The sequence below is a fragment of the Alligator sinensis genome, unplaced genomic scaffold, assembly GCF_000455745.1.
Source record: "Alligator sinensis unplaced genomic scaffold, ASM45574v1 scaffold735_1, whole genome shotgun sequence".
Taxonomy (NCBI): Eukaryota; Metazoa; Chordata; order Crocodylia; family Alligatoridae; genus Alligator; species Alligator sinensis.
This window is the reverse complement of record NW_005842639.1, coordinates 732187-750150: the sequence shown is the minus strand read 5'-3', so window position 1 is coordinate 750150 and position 17964 is coordinate 732187. Positions and strand designations below refer to the sequence as shown.

The window sequence follows — 17964 nt, the reverse complement described above, 5'->3', positions numbered from 1 at the left end:
CCTCTCTATAAAGTCCCCAGAGTGATCTATAGGCACGGCACACACACACACACACACGCATGCACACAGAAAGACTCTGCAGAGAGAAGCCGGAGAGAGAAACACAATGTCTGTTGTGTGTATTTCATTGCTTCCTTGCAGTCAAAAATGAAAACCGCATGACTCTACATCCCCTGCTCTACAAAACGGGACTGGGTTTCTTGGCAAAATTCAAGTCAAAGGAGGGGACACGGTGCAGCTGGACAGAAAGAAAGATTGGGGGGGGAGGGGGTTGATCCGTTTTCTTCTTTCAAAAGGTGGAGGAAAGACTCAAAAGGAACAATTGGAATGAAAGAAATGATCCCCCAGCAAAAAAAAAAGCCCCGGCACCCCCCTCATCCACTCCCCACCCGGCCCAAGGAAGAAGCCGTTTCAACTCACCCTTTTTGCAGAATTATTTTTTTTCATCATTCCTTAATGTAAGCAGCCTGGAGGGGGGGAGGGGTTTGGGGAGGGGGACCAGAGAGGGGCTCCTGATGGCAATGAAGCTGGATTTGATGTGCCTGCTCTGGGGGGGAAGTGTATGGGAGATACACTGGGTACCTCCTCTCTCGCGCTCTCTCTTCGCCCTTTGCAGATTACAGAAGCTCTCCAGTTACATTAAAGACCAGCCTGCTTCTGTAACACATCCCCACATACTTATCCATACACACAGCATCCCCCCCACCACCATCCCTCTGCGCTTTCATGGGCTTGCACTGAAGGGCTGGCCTGGGCTCCAGAGCTCCATCTATAGCCAAGCGAGTATGACGTCTCAGAGTCGAGAATAAAGGGCGAATCACAGTCCACGAGGGTTTTCTTCTTTGTTTCTGACTCATTACCGAGGGTGGGAAGGGAAGGAGTTGGGGGGGGGGACAGGCCAGGCTGAGGGTCAGCAGCAAGGGGAAGCTGGAGGGAGGCCTGCAAATTGTCAGCTGTCTGCAAGCTGCGCCTCAGCGCAGGTCGCTGCAAGACTTCCCGGCTGCCAGAAGAGCGAGCGCGAAGGTTTTCACACCCAGGGGAACCGCAGCCGAGAAAGTGGCTGGAAGAGATGAAGCATAAACAAAGGAAGCGATTGCCTCTCGCCTGCTCGTGTTTGGCAGGCGTGGGAAGGGGGGGCTTCTTCCCGCTCTCATCTCGGGCCCACAGGGCCCAGTGTGCCAAACACGGAGAGGTGCCAATGGTAAACACCCCAAAAAGTTTGGGGCACCTATAGCTGATGTGCTGCTTATTGGTTGGTGACGGTGTGTCCATTGCAGCTCGATGGGAGCACGGCGCTGGTGGCATGGCATGGGTGCTGGGTAGCATGGCACGGGGGGCATGGCATGGGTGCCGTGGTACTCAGGTCATAGAGAGATTAATTAGCTCCATGGGTGAAGAGCCTTGCAGTGAAGACGTTCAACCTGAAGCTTGGCACACACCCACACTTTGCCACTGTCAGACTATATTTCAGCCCAGGTACATAGGAATGAACGCCAGGAGAATGCCGTGGATGTACCAGCGTGGCCGCGGACATCCTCTTTGTGCATTAAAATCCTGGAAGCCAAAATAGCCACGGAAAGCTTGGCATATAAAGTCTTTGCTGGCCATTCAAGTATGGGAGAAATGGTCTTTTAGCCCTTCCATTTCTATGGGAACTTCCTCCCCCACCATATACACACACACGCACACTTCACAGGCTCTGCAGAGACCAGGAATATCTGCAACAAATTGCTGTCTAACACAGAGCCTTGCATAAAGTGTGAGCACCTTGGGAAGGGAGCAGCACTGGAGGAGTTCAGTGTTTGTACAGCACCTGGCACAGCAGGTCCCGAGCTACTGAGAGTGAAATAAATGCAGACAACAGACAGAATAAGCATGAAACACCGTAAACGATAATATAGTTGTGATAATAAATTAACAAAATAACAGAGTATGGTAGAATCGTGGATGATCTCACGAGGTCCCTTCCAGCACTAAACTTCTGCGAATATAATAACCCTATGTCCAAGGTTTCCGGGGAGTTCAGCTTAAGATGCTCAGGCTTAAGTGACTTGGTCCTTTCCACCACTGCCCAATCTCCGTAAACTGCCATTTTGCAGCCGTCTTCCATCCTGTAACCATACCTTGACCTATGAAGATCCAGCAGATCCACAGCACAGGATGACAGATTGCCAACTTGCAGACAGTGACATCAGTCCAGGAAGTTGCGAGAGGAATATTAATTCAGAATGATAACGATATGCTTCAAGCAGATTTCCCACAATATCGTAATGTCCCTCTCCAGGGCTGGGGCGCTGCCTCGAGCTTCAAGTGAGCTGGGCTTCAGTCCCTGCTCTCTGAACTGTGGCATTTAGTTGCCTTTTGAGTGCCTCAGTTTCCCCATCTGTGAAATAAGGGTAATTATCCTTTGATGTTTAAAATGTAGGGAACTCTACAGCTGGAAACTGCTCCTCCAGGGCTAAGAGTTGGAAACTGCTCCTCAAGGGCTAAGGGTGCATGTAGATCATTGCTGTTATGAGCTTGACTTTCCTAAGTGAATACAATGCTCAAAGGAGCTGAGCTGGGAACAGATCCCTGTTCTCCAGATCCAAGGCTAGGACTTTAGCTACTAGGCCATGCTGCCTCCTTATCAATTCCCAGGGGGATCTGGAGTGGAAAACTCAGAGCAGGGCAGTCTACTACTGGCACAGAGCACCATTACCCTCCGTTCACTGGAAAGTCAGTCTGGGCAGCAAAAGCACTGGCTTCCACTTCCCCTGCCATCATGGAAGAACCAGCTCATAGAGGTGAGAGGGACTGCAGCATGACCAAGGCCACGAGCTCCCAAAGCCTCGAGTCAGCCCCCACTCAACCATGGGATCGCCTGACAAATCAGGAAGTTCAAACAAACTGCACGCTCACCCACAGCCAGCTCACACATCCCCCAGTCTGCTGAAAAAGCAGCTTTCCTGAACCACTTGGGTAGGTCCCACAAAGGGCAAAGCCACTGACCAGGTTGGCAGGAACTGACAGCTTGCATGGACAGGGGGCCTAAAGACCCTAATGCATTTTGCATCTTTCCATCCAGGTTCCCAGATTTTCTGTCCTTCATTATGAGACAAAAGTCAACGTTCGTGGAACTCACCGTCATTAAAAGCCTCTTCACCCTTAGCACATGAGCAGAGGTGCTAACCTTCATTTCCTGGACTAATTTAAACATGCCAAACAAGTCTCAGCTGGATATGGCCTAAATTCTCAGTGACACCAGGGCCCCTTATGCTGTCCTGCTAGTGGGAAAGAAGGGGAGAGCAAGTGTGAGCATGCACTCACCCCAAAAAGCTGCCTGGCAATTCTTCACCTCCTATGGGGAAGTCAGCTCATATCTAGCCCTGCTGAATCAGGAGAATGGAAGGGATTTCCATGTGTAGTCCAAACCCACTCCAATCACCTGGTATCAAAGGGAGTGAGCCAGGGAGAGTTCAAGGCAGCTTAGGATATCTGGTCTGGAGCTCTGCTCCTTTGGAAATCCCTAGGCCAGATCCACGCCAGGAGTGAATGGCTTTAACTATTGCAGTCAACAGAGGTACAGTGATTCATCTCCTTTCCAATCTCTCTCCCCGCTTCCCTAACTGATCAGTCCCTCCCAGCTCCAGAATTTGCCCCTCACTCCCTCCTGTTATGGTTGGCAACAGCATTTGCCATGGCAGATATGAGCTTGTGCCCATGGATACATATAAGCTCTGAAATCAATGTTACATGTCTGCACAGCTAATAGGGAGACTTTCGTCCCTGATTAGCTGCTAATTAACTTGATCCACAGCTTAACAACCTTTGTGGAGACAGTGTTATAGGATTGTTTATTTTTCCAGGGTTTTTTTTAATTGTGGTTTCAGGAAATATAAAAACTAACAATAAATAACATTTGGAGGGAAAGCAATTGAAGGCTGTAGTGCCTGGCAGCTGTACAACCATTAGCAGGGCAGAGAGAGGCAAAACGAGTGATGTTACAGTGATGCACAAAGACCATTAATTGTTATTTATTGTCTGCCTGGTGGGAGCTCCTAGGAGACCATCATGGACATTAGTAAAGCACTAGAACAGGTTACCCAGAGAGGTTGTGAGATCTCCATCCTTGAGAATTTTTTAAGACCCAGGAAGACAAAGCCTTGGCTGGGACGATCTAGTCAGGGATGGTGCTGCTTTGAGCAGGGGGTTGGACTAGATGTGACCCCCTGAGGTCCCTTCCAACCTTCATTTTCTATGATCCTATCACTGGTACCTCCAAGTGCTAGATGCTGGACAAATATGCAAGGAAGCAAGGTGAGGTAGGGCACACAGCTCCTCAGACAGCAGGGTCTGATGGGCAGGGCATGGCACTGCAACCCAAGAGACCTGTGTCCTAAACCCATCCCTTCTTGCTGATGCATCTCAGGACTGACTTGCACAGAAGGGAGTCTGACACCATCCCCAGAGACCTCCCATATGCGGCCGAACAGGGATTATGGCAGATACACCAGCACAGAATCACAGAATCCAACAAAATTCAGGTTGGAAGGGACCTCAGGAGGTCACATCAAGTCCAACCCCTTGCTCAAAGCAGGACCAGCCCCAACTATAACATCTCGGGATAGCAAGAGCATAACTGTGCTGGCTGCTGCTTACCAGATTAAATGAGTTTAATTAGGGCACATGGATCTTCTTCCTTCTGAAGATAATCACTGCATGATTGGGAATGCAGGGAATGATACAGCATCCCCTTAAGGGAAAAACTTGGGTTCAGAAGCTGATTGCTAATGAGAGACTCCTATAATCCCCACAGAGGGAAACAGGGAACAACCAACTGTTCCCAGGCAAGACCCTGATTCTCTGCCCCCCTCTCTGTCATGCACCAGTGCAATGCAGGCCTGGACTGGCATTGACCCTAGCCTCCCTTTGCAACAAATCAGGCCCTGCAAAGGAACCCAGTTACACCTTCAGGCCCCTCTACATCCCAGAGAAGCAAGGAAAGTATTAGTGGGACCAGAAATTGAGGCTGCAGCATTGGCTTACCATGCACAAACAACACAATACATAGACTTTAGCGCAGCGATGTCTGGACAGCACCTAGCACCTGGGGCATCCTGGCTCATACCTCGGGCTTCTGGCTGCTACCACAATATGATAATAATGATGATGGGTGGTGGAAGAACAGGCCCTCTGAAATTTCACCAAGGAATTAACTGCCTTGAAAAGAACAATAAATATTCAAAAGGGAATCACGACCATATGGTTTATGACCAGACTTTCTAAGCCATGCATCCCGTAGGTTAAATATCGTTAAGGAAATAAGGAACAATGGGTTTGTAGGAAATCTTTGGCAAACATATGTTTGAGCTGTGTCATGGAGCCCAAAATATCATTTTTTTATTTTTTATTTTTTTTTAAACAAAGGACACACAGGGGGGAAAGGACCTTGGAAATAAAAGGCAGAACAAAGGGAGAGTCTCTTCCTCAAGTCCTTATTATCTCTTTTGCTCCCAACCTCAAACATCCTCGTCCTGCATTTCAGCCCTGATGTTGCAATTTCGCTGCCCTGTGAAGCGCTGATTCATAATAAACAGTTACCAAAATATCTCCTTGCAGCAAAAACAGCAGAACAAACGCTATGGGTTATTATTTTTCCCTCCCTCCTCCTTTTTGCATTATTTAGCCTCGAGATAGCGAGAGTGTAACCATGCTGGCTGCTGCTTACAAGATGAAATGAGTTTAATTAGGGCATATGGATCTTCTTCCTTCTGAAGATACTCGCTGCGTGATTGGGAATGCAGGGAAAAGTGCTGCCTGCAAAGAACTAATGGGAGGCCTGTATGCACTGATAGCCCACAGAGCAGGATTCTCCCCATGGTTTTTATCCTCAACTCTCCTGATGACAAGAGGGATGTGATAGCACCAGGGCCCAGTGGTATGAGGCGCTGCTCAAATGCACAGCAAGAGGCAGCCCTTGCCCTCAAAAGCCAAAACCTAAATACATAGGACAGGCAGAGGATTATTATTCCCATTTCAGTGATGGGGAACTGAAGCTTTATGGGATGAAGGATTCAGCAAAGCACTTTAAATGTGTTTAATTGTAAGCTGGTGGATACACTTGGATCAGGGCTCTCAGGATCCACCCATAACCACGCAGGAGCAGCACTCAGACCCTGATCTCCTGTGGATCCAGTCCAGGCCCTAACTGGATAACAGCTTTTCATGCCACACGGATAAGGGGCCCAGTTGGATTAGTTGAAACCCACCAGGATAACGACACCAGAAAATTATGACACTGGAAAATAACTCCAGCCCTAACTACTGTGGTTATATCTGCATAGTCCAGGCCTTCAGGTCTGACTCTCATCAACTCTCTTGGCTAAGAAGAGGTGCCTTCAAGAGGACCCCAATCTCATTTATTTGTTCCTTCCACCCCGTGGCAGTGCAAGCGGGTAGAAAGGGACCTCTGTGGACATGAAAAGCAGGCCCCTGCTCTTCTGCATTTTCTTGTAATTTATAGACTGCTTTGGCGGGTTCTTTCCACTAAATAAAATGCTTTTTGTTCCATCTGTTAAAGGTCCCTATAACAATACATTTTCCTTTTACACAGCAGCTTCCCTCCCAGAGGTCCAGTTTTATTTAACATCTCTAATTTAACAGTCTAAAAGGGGGAGCAAACCAGCCCGCTACCGAAGCGTGCAGAATGCCACTGAACTGGGATGGTCCACAGGCACCACTCCAGGCTGGGAGATGGTGGAGGCGGAGAGGCTGGGAACAGGGGAGGGCCTGGGCAGCAAACTGGGGATGCCAGCCAGGGGTTGCAGAGGCCTTTGCTCTGTTTCTAGCCCCTCCTGATCCAGGCACCGTGCTCAGGCTCAGATGCATGGTCAGCCAGGAGGTGTGAGACGGAGGCAAAGCCAGGAGCTTGCCTTCCATGTGGCTCAATGTTCAACCCCTTGGTGCTATTTAAAGTCAGCTGGGTAGAGGCAGGAACCCACACCCCTACGCACACAGAGACATGCTAATGCACACTCATTCACCATGTGTGCACACAGGTACCCAGGGGCTTACACATACACACGTACACTCCCTGTTCCTCTTGGTACTGAGATATCCCCAGCTGCACAAGCACAGCTTGATTATAATTTCAAACAGCATCTGATGGTGAAAGGAAGGCACTTGTTCCTCCTTTCCCACAACAGACCACTGGTGGGGACAGGGCCTGTGGCTGGGCAGTTCTCGTATCTTGGTGTCCTTGCTGCCACTCCCAAACCCCCCATCCCCAGCTGGATTCACTTCTCGTAAACAGACTTTGTTTTTGCCGATAAGATAAATCCTGGGGATTGTGTTGGTTCATTTGATCTAACTGTTTAATTCCCCAGTCAATTGCTGATGAGAGGCTGTGCATACTCATTAATAATACTGCTCTTTGACAATGCCTTAAAAACACCCGACTGCAAGGCTGGACTTGGTAATGGGACTTGAGTAGCAATTAGCAGCGGCTGTCTGGGCCCTCAAAGACCACAGCCCTAAGCTGGAGCAGCAAAGACAGCAATGATATATAGTCCAGGGCTGGTAGGGAAGTCCAGTCTGGTGGCCAGAGAGCATCAGGACTCCCCCTGGGTCCCAGGAGGAGGCAGCAACATGAAAGCTAGAAGAGCAAGGGATGTAGTCAGGACTCCTGGGTTCTTTTTTCAGCTCTGGGAGGGGAGCATGTACTACAGCCATGGATCCAGTGGAAGCATATTGCACCGGTGTCATCACATGTGAAATCCAGGCCTGAGGAGGCCTGAAGGGGCTTGTGGCACAAGAGATGTTGGGAGGACAGCAGAACAACACAGGGTTGCTTGGATCTTAGAGTGCCAAATTCAGAGGTGGCGCCAGCCATGCTGAGGTGCAGGGGATTCATGCCAATTAACCAGGGCCTGGAGGAAGATGGGATTGCAAGGCAGACGCTGATCCCCTCAGGATTTCACCGAGCTCCAAACATCCCATCACACGTGAACAGATGCCCCAGAGACCACCAGGCACTTACCTCTGCTGTGCAAAGCTCCCCACGCTCCCAGCTTCTGGGGTCATTGAAGCAAACAAAGGACATAGAAGAAGTCCTTTCCTCCCTGACTCCAGGAGCAACTCTCTGCAGCCCTGTCTGCAGCTTGTGGGTTTCCCAGCCGACCAAGGCTGAGGGAGGCAGGGTGGTCTGAGGACAGATGCCGAAGCAGCAGCACGGTGCTTACAGTCACCGAATCAGCTGCTCCCCACACATTTTACCCAAGGGCAATCCCAAGCTGGCTGGGTGCTGCAACCCTGGGTGAGGGGCAGTAAAGAGGTTAGAGCACACTCAGGCATGGTTGGGGGCTGCTGGAGGGGGGAAACTGTTTCAGTCTCAGACCATCACCCCCGTAATGGCCCCACTTATATTTTACCTCCTGGTAGTTAGAAGCTGAGCAAGTCCATGGAAGCTGACATCAGCCTCACTCCTGCAGCGCTGCACGCAACCCAGCTTGCCCAGTCTTCCAGGGCTTCCCTCCTGCCAGGATCCAGGCCAGACTCTACAAAGAAATCCAGTGCTTAGGAAAAAAATCAACAGCCCCAGTTTAGAGACGCCAGGGAAGCTCCCTCCACCTGATCTGGGAGGCATCTCTGCCATGCTTTGCAGTCCCCAGCCCAGCCCAGCGCTGCTGATATATCTCAGCCCTGACCTAAGGGCCTTCTGCTACACCAGCCCTGGGGTCAATGCACATCACTCCCATGTCTCAAGCAACAGTGCCCACACCACAGGGTCCAGGGTGCATCTAGCCAGGGACATACACTGCAAATAGGCAGGATGGACAGGCGCTGCTCCCAGTAGCAAGGAGGAAGCTTTCCCAACTGTCCTGGAAACTTTTAGTCTCCTGTGTCTGAGGACAGAGCAGGCTTCACAGCAGGTGCATCAGATGCACAAACTGGCATCATTTCTCTCTGGCACAGAGGGCCAGCTCATTTCAGGCATCACAGATGGGACTGAAGGGACTCAATGGTGACTTGACCTTGTGCTGTTCCTTTGGATGGGGGAGTGGGGCCAGAGGGAAAGTCCACCCAATTCCCCACTGCTACATTTCTTCTGCCATGTCACTCGGACCTGGCCAACATCAGGCTGCTGAACACACGGGCAATTCCAAAAAGTCAGAAGTTTGGGGTCAAACTGAAAATGAAATTTTCAACAATATCAGTGCATCAAGAACGGAAAAGAAAAAAAAAGAAAAAAGAATCATTGGAAGACGTTGAACAAACACTGCATTTTCAACCCGTTTTCTCTCTCCTTTTAATTTTTAAAAGTAAAATCCCAGGACTTTTCTAAATAAAGTCCTTTCACATAAAAGTGGAAAAGTGCTTCCTTGGGAAAACAGATGAAACAAAACGTTTCAACCTCTCTGATGTTTTAAAAAATAAACACAGGAAAAGCCAAGCAAATATGCAAAACATTGCACTTTCATCAAATCTGCATTTTCCAGTATAAAATATTTTGTTTGAAAATGCTGCATGGCTCTAGTACCTGAGCTGTACACTCTCCCCCCACTCTTACTTTCCTTACCATTGCTGTGTTAAACAACTGCCACGTTCCACCCCAGAGTCAGCTGCGTTCTGACAGCATGTACATCCACCTGTGCAGTACTGGGGGAATAAAGAGCCAAGGGGTATAATTCCCTGCAGACTGCACTCCTACTCCTCATCCAGAACAGAGCTGTGGCCAAGGGGGACAAATGACAAAGCCCTTCCCATTAGGAGAGCCAGGGATGAGCCAATAAATCCAGATCTACGGTAGGATGAATCACTCAAGTTAGGGAAGGAAGTTGAGGGAAGGTGAGAGGGTGTCACCGACATTTGTGCAGGATGCCCTAAACCAGAGGCAAGGATTTTTGTGGGTGATCTCTTATTGAACCAACTGCACAGCTGGGATAGAGTTAGACAAGCTTCCAAATGCAAGGCATCCTTCAGCAGGTCCAATAAAAGATATCACCCTGAGAAATCCTTGCCTCTCACGATATTTCTGAACCATCATGGCTACAGCATTACCCTTACATTACCTAAACCAGTGTGACGCACGTTTTTCCAGTGGGGGGGAGGGGGGGGGGGAAACAAAATAACCCTCAAATACCAGAGTGGAGACCCTCACCTCAGCATTTATTTTTAGCCCCAGATGGAAGTGAAGCTGACACCAATGTGATCATGGCATGTACATATCTACCCAGGGGGAAGCTTTCTGATGGGAGAGGGCTCCTTAAATCTAGCAGGCAAAAGCAAGGTGAGATCCAGCAGCTGGAAGCAGAAGCTAGAGAAATTCAAGACAGAAATATAGGGTAAGAGTTTAGCAGCAATCCCTGGAGCCGCTTTACCCTTGGAGTTTTTAAAGCAAGAATAGGAGTGTGTTTTACTGGAACTCGCCAGGGTTTAATGTTTGTTCAATGTTTGCAAAGCAGCAAAATCCACAGCTCAGTCAGGCAGCGTCTCCTCTTTTTCAAGCAGGAAATCGCACTCCCAGCTGCACAGGAGTGTGTGAGCAGGAGCTCCAGGGACTTCTTTGTGGATGGGCCAGCAGGGATGACAAGCCTCTGGATTTCATCTCTTGTTCTTAAGAAGTGGCTTGAATTGCCCACAGGCAAGTGGTACTGCACTGCTGCCTACTGGGATACCAAGGCTAGGAGGACTTGCAAATGAGATGGATAAAACAGCAAAAACCTAGCCACTGCCATGACCTACCCCAGACTTGCGGGATAGGCAGTACAAGTGGCACACGTGGCCTCTGTATGTGGCACGTGGAAGGCTGAGGAGGGGACAGGCAGCTCAGTGGCAAATCAGGCGGGGAGCAGAAAGGTAGGTAGAATAGAGGATGACCACAGTAGAAATAATCACCAGGTAGAGTAGAGGATGAGCACGGTAGGAATAATCGCCTTCTACTATCGTTGTAGAATTGGTGCATGACCAATTAATAAAATTAGATGTATACAAGTCAGCAGGACCGGATGATCTCCATCCGAGAGTGCTGAAGGAGCTCACTGAAGTCATTGCGGAGCCCCTGGCAAAACTCTTCCACAATTCATGGTGCTCCAGAGAGGTCCCTGAGGACTGGAAGAGGGCCAATGTTGTGCCCATCCACAAGGAAAGGAGGGAGGACCCAGGTAACTATAGGCCAATCAGTCTAACTTCCATCTGAGGGAAAATCCTAGAAAAAAGTTTATCAAGGAACGATTCTGAATGGCAGCCAGCATGGCTTCATCACAGGCAGGTCTTGCCTTACCAACCTCATCTCCTTCTATGACCAAGTAACTTGCCATCTGGACACGAGACAGCAGGTTGACACTGTAAACCTAGATGTCCAAAAGGCCTTTGATCTAGTATCCCACTATGTCCTCGTGAGAAAATTGGAGGATTGTGGGCTTAACTCCCAGTCAGGTGGGTGAGAACAGGTCTGCTTTCCTCTCACTTGTCCATGCATGTCTCTGGGCAGAGGACCAGTGGGCAGCGTCCATCGGCTCCTTGGATGCCTTTGAGGACCAGTGGGCTGTGCTCAGCGTCCCCCTCTGGAGAACTTATTTTCACATTTTGACCCCCATGTCACTCCTATCCTGTTTTTGCTTCTGTTGTCCCAAGAAATTAGCTGCATCTTTCACCCTTTGGCCCCACAAAGGGGCTATTCGTTAGCTGGGTGGGCCTTAAGGCCCATGTTAATATGGAAGATACAAATAGACAGGTGGGTGAGAAACTGGCTGCAGGATAGGACCCAGACAGTCGTAGTGAATCCTGATGAGGATCCTGGGTCATCCTGGCGAGAAGTGGGCAGTAGCGTCCTGCAGGGGTTGATGCTCAGTCCAGTACTTTTCAACATCTTTATTATCGATTTAGATGTGGGGGTGAAGAGCTCGCTGGCTATGTTTGCAGACAACAAGTTATGGGGGAGCACGGTCACACTTGAAGATAGGCTACAGTTACAGGCGGACCTAGACAGGCTGGCAAGCTGGGCGGATCAGAACCCGATTAAGTTCAACGTTGAGAAATGGAAAGTGCTCCACCTGGGGACGAGCAACCTCCAGCACACCGGCACCAAACCGACTAACACCACTAACGAAAGGGACCTGGGGGTAATAATAGACCACGGTATGAATAAGAGCCAGCAGTGCAATGCCATAGCCAGTAGGGTAAATAATACTCTGGCATGCATCAATCAATGTATCTCCAGCAAAATCCAGGAAGTGATTCTTCCGCTCTGCTCAGCACTGGTGAAACCACAGCTGGAGTACTGCGTTCGGCTCTGGGCACCGCACTTTAACAAGCTTGGGAGAGTCCAAAGAAGAACCACACATATGATCAGAGTCTTACACGACAAGCCGTATGAGGAAAGGCTGAGAGGGGACCTGGTAGCAGCTTACTGCTACGCTAGGGGAGTACATCAAGGTCTCGGTGAGCAACTATTCACCAGGACACTCGAGGGGAAAACCGGGAGTAATGGCCACAAACTCCTGGAAGATCAATTCAGGCTTAACATTAGGAAAAACTTCTCCAGTCAGGGTGTCCAGACTGTGGAATAAGCTCCCTCCAGAGGTGGTGCAATCGCCTACTCTGGAAATCTTCAAGAGGAGACTGGACAGTCACCGTGCTGGGATCACCTGACCCCCAGTTATCTTTCCTGCTCGGTGCAGGGGGCTGGACCCGATGATCTTCCAAGATCCCTTCCAGCCTTACAATCTATGAAAGCAGAGCAAGCAGGGAGCATAGGACATGAAGCAGACAGCAGAACAACAGCTTGGCCAGAGAACAGAAAGCTGAGCAGCAGATGGGGTAGGGGAAAAGGATTGGAACAGCACTCAGAGGAGGGAGGGTTAAATTGTGGCGTGCCTGCCAAAAAGTTTGGCCCTTGCTGCTCAAGCCCATGCCCTGTGGCTGGGCTGCACTTAAACCCAGCTGAATGTTTGCCAAGATGCTTCAGTCACTCAGGAGGCAACTTTACAGGGCACTAGCTCCAATTCAAGACCAGGTCCCAACAAGCTCCTCCCTTTCCATATTGGGGGGAAAATATGGTTTGATAGTTGTGGGGGGTCCAGGAGATCTCATGTGGGGTTCACTCAGCCCATGAATTGCCTGCATCTAAAAAAACTGCATGTGGAAGAGACAGCAAAAAACACCCCACTTAGGGCTAGTGCTGGCTCCGGAGGGGTTGATATAGCAGAGCAAGTGGTTAGATTGTCTTAAGTTACCACAGAGGTGTTGGTCCAGGGAATGCAATTTCTTACAATGTGCAGCTCTTTGTGATGGAGCGAAGCTGCTCGATAAGGTTCCAGCCTCCCAGCTATATCCAATCTAGCCTGGAAATCTTGTTTCATACAATCTCTCTCCTGCAACAGTGGCAGCCCCACCTTTGAACTCCATTGTCTGATACGGGCTGTCATGTTACACAGGGCATTATTGCTGTAGGGAATGGCAGGGTAAACAGCGTCCACTTCCTAGAAACCCAAGCCTCTAGGATTACGGCAATGGAGCAGAAATTGTGCCAATCCCCTTAACGCCACTAACAACAATACGCAAGAAGGTCACAGACCAGGAAGGAAATGCTCAAGGGCAGCGGTGTGGGAGCCCTGAGCAGTTCTCACGCAAGTCATGGAACGGCTCTGCGGCATATGTATTACCCGTCAGCTCTCGGACACTGCTTGGAGGATGGATGAAAGCCAGACTCAAGTTTTCCAAGATGAGAATGTTCCTCACCAGATGACCGACTGGGAATTCAAGTACCCTCCGTCCACAGCAGCACATGAGCTATTGCTTGGAGCCCTCTGGGAGGCTGGGCAGAATAGGTGTTCCCATTAATCGTGGAGAAAAGTCAACTGCAGGCAGGGGGAAGGGACCTCCAGGAAATTATGCATTTTCTCTGTACAGAGAGGAGGAGAGAACTCAGGAGCCCTGGCTCCCACCCCCCTGTCTATCCCCTATACCATTCCCTCCTAGGTCTGGAACGAGAACCCAGCAGTCCTGGCTCCTGGTCCTAACCACCCCAGACCAGGCTGCCTTACAGAAGTCTCCAGTGCTTGAATAATCAACCAATTCATGTGAGGATCCCCCTCCAGAAGAGAAAAAACGATGCAAGCTCATGTTTCACATCTGCGGGACTCTACCTCACGTTGGCTGTGGAGGAGAAATCCTACCTGCCAAGCTGCTGGCTCTGAAAAACAGACCCTGCTGTGGGGCTGTCCCTTGTGACCCATGCTGCATGAGAGCCACAGACAGGCTGGCAGCTCCTAGGCCAAGAGGAGATGGAATGGCAAGGGGCACTGTCATGGTGGCATCAGCTGCCGGTGGCCTCCACACTGACCTTTGCAACATAGTGCTCATCTCCCCTGGGACATTAGCTCCAAGGGATACAACATACTCAAGGGGATGCATCACCCTGCACCTCTGGAGCTGCTCTGGGGACCACAGCAGGAGCCAGCATAGATCATTGCATTGAGTACTGTCTTGGTTTTAACTTGGATCTAGGACTTTACTTCTAAGATCTCACCGGTTGGCTTCCAGGAGAGCTGGTTCCAAGATTTTCCTTATGGATACCTGGACTCTGGCAGCAAGTTAGAGCTGGAATGGCATGCCTATGCCAGCCTCACAGTGGCACTGAAAGGATTCTGGCCTGCATCTCTTAAGAGGGAAGGAGTTGTAGCCTTGGTCTCTGATTTCAATGTGCCCAAGGTCCAGTTTTTCCCCAGCTCCAGGCTGCAGGAATTTGCACGCAGAACAAAAGGGGAGCTTCAGGTGCCTTCTCATACCAGAGGGATAAGCTACAGGGTAACCATGGAGGTAATAATCCTCTACCAGCATAGACACCAAAGCTGGTCAGATCCTTGCTCTTACCCAGCATCTCACAGATGGAGAAGTAGAGGCAGAGAAGCAATTAATTTGGTTCCATACCAACTTCAAAACCAGAGGTAATGCTCACTATAGCCTGGCTCCCAGTGCTGTGATCAGAAACCTAGCACATCCAGTGCTGTGGGTCTACACTTCAAGTCCCCCATGCTTTCCAGTCTATCAACTCCAAAACACTCACTGCAGCCAGAGCACCCGTGTATTATTGGATTCATATAGGCTTTTATGGAACAGAAAGGAAAGGTGGGGGAAAAAGGAGGGACAGAGACAGACAACAGTGTTGCTTTCCAGGGGATGTGGAACTTTGAAAAGCAGGGCCAACTTGCAAGTGGATTTCAGTGATGTTCTGAAGGGAAGGGGGAAAAAAAAAAAAAAAAGAGATTAAATAGGGAATCATTTAAAAGACAATAGAAATTTGGTTCAAGAGGGGCATTTAATAAGCATCAAAATATACAGACAAGGCTACCAGTGTCCATCACAGCTGGCTTCCTGTTGGAGGAACCAACACACACACACACACACACACACACACACACACTGGTGGACTCTGCAGCAGGCTAATTATGTGCTTGCTAACGGACAGAGAAGGAGCTAATTTTCAAAGGTGTTAAACCCAGCTGCCCCAGCACCAGTGGGAGAGAGGCTGTGAAGTCCCATCTCAAGCCAAAATCCTGGTTATCCATCCATGTGTTGGTCCAGGACTCACGGCAGAGGCAATGAGAGTGCTGCGTTTCATGCAAGCCCCAGGTCTGAGGCCCACGTCATTCACTTCCTAAAGGCTTTATGCACATGTTAAGAGTCCCTCCCCATGTCCTGGTGGATGGGAATAACCAAGCTGGCAGCAGGATGGACAGTAGGAGTCTCCAGCTCTGCTGTCAAACACGTGGTCAGTCTGAGGAAGTGGCGGACGGGCGAGACGGGAAACGGTGCTCTTCCCTCCTGGGTTCACCGTCTGCTGCTTGACCTCGGCGTAACATGAGAGCTCTCGCCGCTCCGGCCACGGAACCCAGAAGCCAAAACTTCCTCGAGGAAGCTGCCAAGTAGAGTCAAGGTTAGCAGAAACACAGGCCAAACTTTCATGTTCACAGGCAGAAAGTCACCACAGGGCCTGGCTTTGAGCCTACGGACGAAAGCAACAAGTGCTCTGTGGCCCAACAGCTGTCTGTAGTCTGCTCACTCAGAGTTCCTAGGGTGTAATATCCCAGCTCTGCATGTGGGAAACTGAGACAGAGAAGGGCTGTATGGATTGCTCAAGGGAGTATGCAACAATCAAATACAACCTGGGAACACAGCCTTCTGGCTCCATGCTCAGTCCCCCACAGACCATGCTCGCTCTCAATATCAGGTTCCCTTCCTTGCAAAGGAGACAGCAGCTAGGAAGGGCTGACAGGGTGCAAGTGACAGATGCTCAGAGATGAATCCTACTTGCAGCAGGAAGCTGCTGCCCTCACCTTCTTTCCAGGAACAAGGGGATGTTATGATTTCCTGCACAAATGTAATCCCAGAGACAGAGGTGCACAGCCAGGCGCGGCCCAGCCCTGAAACGCTCTGTGCAGGGAGACAGGGGATGTGCTGCATTGATTAGCTGCAGATACAGAAGAGCGGATCGATGCTTTTGCTTAACCCAGCCATTCATAATTAAAGCAGCAGGGCAGCCCTCCTCCCCCACCACCGGATGTCTCTGGCAGAGGAGCTGTCACACGCGCTGACCAAAGGCAGCCTTTAGTCACGACCCTGCACTGCCCCTACTCTCTTTTCACAGCATCCGCGGCCAGCAACCAAGTCAGGAAGGGGCAGCTGGGAGGCCTATTCTTGCTGCTTGCTTTGGACCTTCCTGTGCGAGTGATGAGGAAGGAAGCGACTGAGGTTGTGGCCTTCTGTTGATGAGGACTTGACATTTCATGCAAGTGGCTGCCAGGGTTCAGTTCTTTCAGGCAGGTTTGGTCTGCTCCTCGACTCTAGCCAGACATAGGACCCCGACACACAGCAAGCATCACCCTTCCTGTTAGTCCCCATGTTGTATAGAAGCCATTTGTTTCGATTCAGAATTCCATGCATGGGGAACAACCCACAAACCTCTGTGTACTTTAACTATTAATTCAACTCACAGCTGTGTAGTAAAGAGGGCCTCAATTCAGTAAAGAGCCGGACCACATGCCTTGCTTCAAAACCTATGCTTATGGTTTGATCTCTACTGATAAATCACTTACAGTCAGAACCTGCGTGAGGAGCTTAAAAGGGAAGCTGGATCTCAATGGGAGAAGGGCACCTAAACCCCTTAGGCAACTTTGGAAATCCCTGCCTGAAGTCCATGCTTAACATTGTGAGGCTTAAGCACTTGCTTCAGTGCTTTGCTGAACGGGGCCCCAGTTTGCCTATACTGTAACAGGTCCACTCACTCAGCCAGTAACATTAGATAATGAGAGGCAGGTAAGTAATACAACCCAGCAAATCAAAAGCCTTTTTGCTCTCACAACACAGGCTTCTCCTTTCCCCCACAGCCCTATCAAAGGAAGGCTGCTTTACTGCCTCTGCTGAGTTATTTAGCACCCAGATTGCCATGGTGATGGACATGGTATAAGCAGATAGCTTTGGATGACATCCTGTTTCAGTCAGCACATCAGTGACCCACTCCCAAGAGAAAGAAGTTACCCACCAAAGACTAGCTCCTAGGAAAATAAAACAGCCGATGAAACCCTTTGCTAGCAATTTTGGAGTTCGTGAAAGAAGCCGGGCAAAATGATCTGCCCAGCAGCTAGCATACGAGCCAGGGTTCCCACGTCCTACACCAGCCTTTGTTCTACCTTCCCCTTCTACAAAACCCAGGAGAAGAGCTGCGCCTCTTGCAGCATTCATGCAGTTTGCATTCAAACCACCCCAAATTGGTTCACAAGGGTAAACCCCACCTTGATCTCACCAGGTGAAGCCAAGCATCACTCAAATGCTTGGAGAAGTGCTTTGAGGTCCTAACACAGATGGGGCTGTAGAAGTGGCCACTGCAAAGCAGGTCACCATGGATTACTTAAATATTTCTACAGGAAGGGGCCCTATGGACTGGGGAGGGCTGAATTGCACTGTGCTGCATCTATTCAACGT

General features: G+C 49.8%; 2 protein-coding genes across 4 annotated transcripts in view; both read right to left on the bottom strand.

Annotated features, from left to right (window-relative positions):
- The window catches only part of PLEKHO1 (pleckstrin homology domain containing O1), a 38201-nt gene extending 29667 nt beyond the window's left edge, over positions 1-8534 (bottom strand). The window contains exon 1 of one of the 3 annotated variants that reach the window (XM_014524613.2): positions 8412-8534. Coding sequence is in view for 2 of the 3 variants with exons in the window: in XM_025215268.1 (XP_025071053.1) it covers positions 421-450 (30 nt within the window). In the remaining variant the exon portion in view is untranslated. Of the gene's footprint in view, positions 1-420; positions 812-8411 lie in introns of those variants that run through there. The other 2 variants (XM_025215268.1, XM_006033503.3) reach the window with 2 other exon arrangements.
- Positions 8535-15262: 6728 nt separating this feature from the next.
- Positions 15263-17964, bottom strand: part of VPS45 (vacuolar protein sorting 45 homolog) — a 49394-nt gene continuing 46692 nt past the window's right edge. The window contains exon 15 of the mRNA XM_006033502.3: positions 15263-15901. Coding sequence (XP_006033564.1) covers positions 15814-15901 — 88 coding nt within the window. The 3' untranslated portion in view covers positions 15263-15813. The remainder of the gene's footprint in view (positions 15902-17964) is intronic.